This window comes from Primulina huaijiensis, chromosome 3, assembly GCF_012295235.1.
Source record: "Primulina huaijiensis isolate GDHJ02 chromosome 3, ASM1229523v2, whole genome shotgun sequence".
Classification (NCBI taxonomy): domain Eukaryota; kingdom Viridiplantae; phylum Streptophyta; class Magnoliopsida; order Lamiales; family Gesneriaceae; genus Primulina; species Primulina huaijiensis.
In genome coordinates, this window is record NC_133308.1 from 2,178,853 (window position 1) to 2,184,852 (window position 6,000).

At 37.7% G+C, this 6,000-nt stretch overlaps 1 protein-coding gene across 2 annotated transcripts; it reads left to right on the forward strand.

Moving 5' to 3' along the window:
• Window positions 1-1,837: 1,837 nt before the first annotated feature.
• On the forward strand, window positions 1,838-5,780 carry LOC140972979 (uncharacterized). 2 transcript variants are annotated; one of them, XM_073435477.1, is made up of 3 exons: window positions 1,838-2,011; window positions 2,231-3,835; window positions 4,909-5,780. In XM_073435477.1, exons 2-3 carry the CDS (start codon window positions 2,412-2,414, stop codon window positions 5,156-5,158), a joined length of 1,674 nt encoding a protein of 557 aa, XP_073291578.1. In that variant the 5' UTR covers window positions 1,838-2,011; window positions 2,231-2,411; the 3' UTR covers window positions 5,159-5,780. The 2 variants fall into 2 exon arrangements, with proteins under 2 accessions (XP_073291578.1, XP_073291579.1); XM_073435478.1 differs by having other exon boundaries at window positions 1,997-2,021.
• The last annotated feature ends 220 nt before the right edge of the window (window positions 5,781-6,000 follow it).

Below are 6,000 nucleotides of genomic sequence, written 5' to 3' on the forward strand. Positions count from 1 at the left end.
TCGAAGATGACGGCTCGTTAAAGAACTTTTCGATGATTGACCCTTGTTGAAGAGCTAGGAGATGAATTATCACCAAAGAGTTGGTTGAGAATTATCTTATCTCTATGAAGAACTTATGCTAACGAGCTAAGTATGACCTCTTATAGAAGAGTTAGCATGATATCTACATGAGGAGTTGAGGATGACCTCTAACTAAAATGATACGGACGAGCTTCCATGGAAGAGACATGGATGATCTCTAGGCAAACTCCACAATATTCCTTTTCTAGAAGCTATATCTACATCTTTGCTCAAATGTTCCCACATATAATGCCAATTGATGTTGATCAAAATAGCGATACATGCCGAAGAGACGATAATATGTTTTGTGAGTTCATCTCGGCTCGACGCTCAAGTCATAGAATAGAAAAATGGAGGAAATTCTATAAGCAAGGAATATAAGTGAATGTATAAATAACGTCATCGGACTTGATATTTTTATAAGAAGATTTACCATGTGAGTAAAGTTATTACATGACTAAAACTATAGTCTTGATAAAATTTTAAATATCCTTCAACTATTTCGAGGTTGGACGGTAAATTCTCAAAATCTTAGATAATATTGGATCAAATCCTTGTGATATTTCTTCCTTAGACAAGAGATTTGTACGCCTTAATGTGGGCTCTTTTGGTATTCGAACTCGATTGGTTTTAGGAATGTAAATGAACCAAGCCGAATAGTATCATGCTCGAGCTCGACTCATTTAAGATGTATATATATATGCTTGAGCTCGATTCGAGCTTTTATCATGAGGCACAATATCGGCTCGTTAATCATGTTTAATGAATCTGGCTCGAGCACGGCTCTTTAAACGAGCTCGTGTTTATATCATTTTTTAGCTCATTAAACAAGCTCGATTTCGAGTTTATCGAACATTCTTAGTCAAAGGTCAAAAAAATATGAGAATTTAAGAGGCACTTCTTTATTACGAGCCGAATATCATTAAGCTCGAGCTCGAAATTGAGCTCGAGTTCAGGTCGATAAGCTTAACGAACGATCTTAAATGAGCTTTTTATCTATGCAAGTTCTGAGTAGTTCGTGAGCGTCTTAATTCGTTTATATCCCTAATTGGTGTGTAGTGAGCTTACGTTGGCCCTCTCTAGAACTAGGCTCGGGAGGTCGGCACATGAACCCCCATTCGGGAGATGAAGATGTATAATTAGGTCGGTTGGGACCTCGACGGAGAGGTCGGCCACAACTTGCCTAATCTCCCTCATAATGGATAATAGGAGGTCGACTGGATCTCGGCGGGGAGGTCGGCCATGACTTACGCAGTCACTTTAATACTGAGCATTTGGTAGGTTGGTCGCTTGGGTTTGAGATGAGATCTCAGATGATCACCTCATGAAACTTGGTTATTGGGCCTGAGCTGAGCTCTTGGATGAATTTCAGATGCGATTTGGTTAATGGACTAGTTAAAAGATGATGTTTCATTTTCCGAGCTGTTGTCTGCTGTGAGATATCACGTTAGATTTTAAAATATCACCTCTATTTGTATGCCAAATGAAATATACACGAAGAAAAAATGATGTATAAGATTATGTTGATTTTTAGATTTTGAAGAAAACAAACTATTAGAGTATATATTTCAACGACATGTGGGATATATTTTCTTGATTTATTAAACGTTGGAATTAAAAATAAATATTTATTTCTTTGACATGCAATAAATTTTTTAAAAAATATATAATATAATCTTATCGTCCTATCTCTCTGGCCATGTAATCACGCTCTTATATTTGATTAATAATATAATATAATATAATATAATCAAATCCTATAATAAAACGAAGTGTGGTGGGGCCTCAATGGGATGTTTGATTCTTTTGACGTACTTTCCTTGGACTAGCCTTAGATTTTTTCTTTTCTCTATTTTTCTTTTCGAGGGTTGCTATTCTTTTGCATATATAACTGAACACACTCATTTCCTCTTGATAACGGCGCTCGTTCTTCGCTCTGCGGATCTCCACGGTGAGTGCTTGTTCTTTCGGGATTCGATTTATTTGTGGGTGTATTAGTTTGTTGGGCCACATGGATTTTTTACTTCAATTGCGTGTTTGTTGATCCGAATTTAATGGGGTGTTATGATTATAAGAACTGGAGAGGGATTGAGAATTATTTCTCTGTAATGATTTTATGAGCTTGGGACTGACGTGGGTTGGTTGTTTTGTTTCGTTTTAATAATTGCAGGGGTTTTGATTCGAGTTGGAAGTAAGAGAGCTTGGGGGGTTAGCCTTTTTTGGATCCGCATCGGAGGATTCGCTGGATCTTTATTTTGAAAGCTCAAAAAAGCTTTTCCCTTTGATTCGATTCTACACTTTGAATCGGAATCTATATTTGTTTTGTTGATGACTTTTTCTTGCTTTTGATCATGGGATCGAAAGTAGCTACAACCCCTTTATGTTGGTGGCAACCTTCTGTTCCACCTTCAACATCATTATCCCAGACTTTAGCCTCTGCAGTTTCCTCCCCATCCACAAAACGATGTAGTTTTGTCAGTGGTAGTGGAGCTTTGTTTTGTCGATATTCCGAGAGGTCCCAATTCTTTGATTGCCGCCGCGAATCTTCAAAGCTCCACAGGTCTCGATCTTGTGATAATTTTAGATTCCGGGTTCGAACCATCAGACGAGCTTCTTCCGCCAGCTTGAATTCGTTTTCTGATGAAGAATTCTCCAAGAATTTTCAAGAGCTTATGCTTAGATTTCAATCGTTGAACGACGATATGGGTACTCATGGTGGTACGTCTGAAGCAGATAAAAAAATTTCTGATTGTACGGAAGCTTCGTGCGGACATACCAATGAAAGTGAGGTTGGATTCTTGGAAAATCTGAAGCCATTTGATGCTGTAGAGGTGCCTGAATTTCTTGAAAGAGATGAGATTATTCCGGCCAATATTGAGAGGAAGGCAAACAGTGTTGACATTCCACTGTCTCTCAGAATGATTAAGAGGAGAAAACAATGGCAAGAAGGGTTCGTGGAGGCTGGACAGACAGCTTACTGCTCGATGAAAAAGGCCTTTTCATCAATGGTTTTCATAATACGAGAGCTTCATAGTTACTCTCTGCAGATGCGGCAGCATTTGTTATACGAAGATTTACCAGGGATCTTGGCTCGAGTTCAGAACGAGATACATGAGTCTTTTGTGTGGTTGTTTCAGCAAGTATTTTCCCATACACCAACTTTGATGGTCTATGTGATGATACTTCTTGCGAATTATAGTGTTTATTCTGTGGCAAATAATACCGCTTTAGCATCCACAACACAAGTAACAGGAACGGTCTCGGTGATGGAGGATAAGTTTGATTTGTCTGCTACAAGAACATTGAAATTGTCTTCTTTGAATGGGAAGACGACTTCAATTGGTGGAAATAATGGCGGTGGAGGGAAACAAAGACCTGTTGCTAGTGGAATAGATGGAGATGGGAGATTTGATGACTCGAATTATCACTTGAATATTGTTCCCGATGGAATGTCTTCAATTGAGAACCCTACGATGCCTAGTGGAGAAGAACCGGTTTCAAGGGAAGTGTCCGATGTGGAAGAGATGAGCTTGTGGAATTCAATAGTAGACGAGGCCTCAAAAATCCAGAGTTTATCAAGAAACGAAGCTTTGGATCATGAAACAATGCAAAGACTCGTGTCGCCGGTGGATGCAAGGATTGAAGGTGAAGATCATGCGGAGTTTTTCAGAACAGAGCTGCAATACCAAACTGGCTTGGCACAAGATCCCAGCAATCCCCTTTTGCTAGCAAATTATGCTCAATTTCTTTACATCGTTGCACAAGAATTCGACAGGTACATCCTTTCTCTATGTTTCTTAGGTATCATTTTTATGTTTTAGACTATTTTAAGTAACAACCAAGAATTTCCATTGTGAGAAGTGCGGTTTAAAAAAAAAAATTTACTCTAGATGCGAGTCAAAAAATGTGATTTATATGGCTTAATTGTCGCTTTATATGAAGTTGGGTCAGGTGTGTATTTCGATAGGATTGTGTGTGGTGGAAGTAATTACCTCGCTTTCTTTCTTTTAATGTCAAAAATCGACATGAGTGAACCAGAATAACGTGGGACACATATTAAAGACTCAAGGAAATATCATCAAATCCTGGCAATTTTCTCTTAGGCTGTACTTGGTTATCAACTTCACTTCCCTTTAAAAATTCAAATTTATCAAGGAAATATCATCAAATCCTGGCAATTTTCTCTTAGGCTGTACTTGGTTATCAACTTCACTTCCCTTTAAAAATTCAAATTTATCAAGGAAATATCATCAAATCCTGGCAATTTTCTCTTAGGCTGTGCTTGGTTGTCAACTTCACTTTGCTTTGAAAATTCAAATCTCTCAAGGAAATATCATCAAATCCTGGCAATTTTCTCTTAGGCTGTGCTTGGTTGTCAACTTCACTTTGCTTTGAAAATTCAAATTATTGAGTCCAATAAAGTCGGTATTCTTTATTTGTCTATATATTAGGTGGACTATCTCTTATCTCTTAAACATAAATATCGCTTCATACTTTCTCGTGATACTAGTCTCGTGACATGGTTACTTATTCGAGATAAATTCTTCATATATCTCCACTATAATAAACTTAGAAAATAAAGCATGTTTAATTATGTTCAGATTAGACTTGGATACTAAAATACATTTTTTCTACTAAACACATCACCCCCTCGGTTGGTCTGGAAATTGGAATCTAGAAACCGAAATATCGCCACTGACCTAATCGGTTGGCCACGTACTTGCAATGGTTATTTAGTGCTAAATGATTGGATTTTGATGACAAAGTCATTAAATTATTGATTGTTTTAGGTTATGATCAACTCATTCATAGTTTGTTCACTTGTCATTTTGTTTTTGGCTGAAACAGAGCAGAAGAGTACTTCAAGAAAGCCACGAAAGTGGAGCCGAAGGATTCAGAAGCATTGAACAAATACGCAAACTTTCTATGGTTGGTGAGGAAAGACCTTTGGGCCGCAGAAGAGATGTATTTGGAAGCCATTGCTGCAGAACCTGGGAATTCATGTTATGCTGCGAATTACGCCCATTTCCTATGGAACACTGGCGGCGAAGACACTTGTTTTCCTCTCGACTCTCCTGATCTCAGCACTGATGATTAGTTCTTGATACACCTGAGCTTCTTGTTGATCAATCCTTACTCAAAATCCTTGCTTATCATAAAATATCTTGAAGGGAGAAGGGAGGTGTTGACCACCTGGTTTTCATTTATACATAATATCTCTCCTTGGTTCTCGAGAGCGCCTCATTCCTGCATACCTATACAAGATCCGAGCAGGCGTGGCTGGGCCCTTCCATGGTCTACTTCTCAAACTCCTCGCCTTCTGACTATAAAACAGATGTCCAAACATGTTTGAGTTTAATGAACTGGAGGAATCTACTTTTGCTCTTTTAGTTGATTCGGGGTGAGTTTGATACATCTTCAAGAATCAACATACTTCTGCCTTTAATAATCAAGTCTTGACTTAGCCATGCAATAGAGTACGAATTCGCACGAGGTTAAATTGCCAAAGATTTACAAAGTGCTGCAGCTAAAGCTGATGAATCTTCTTCATGAGGTCTGCTTCTCAGGAACATTATTTTTTTATTTGTGTGATGCATATTATGCTCCAGCAAATGGCCAGATTGTAATTATTCTTCGTTTTTTCAAAAAATAAAATAAAAATTGGATGATTATATTATATTGTTAATAAAGTGCAATTACATTGATTATGTGTCTGTTCATTACGTGTTCTTCTATAATTTTGTTTGATTTCTGATGTTGATCCTCCAACCTTTCCCCTCTTTCTCGATTTTAGTATTCCCAAATCCATTTCCCCAAAAGTATTCAACCAATTAATTGATTAATCAAGTAGCTAAACCAATTAACAATTAATTAAAGGGTCTCAATTTCCAATTTATATCGGGCTTTTAGTTTCCACTGGGTCAATTGTAAGTGATTCTG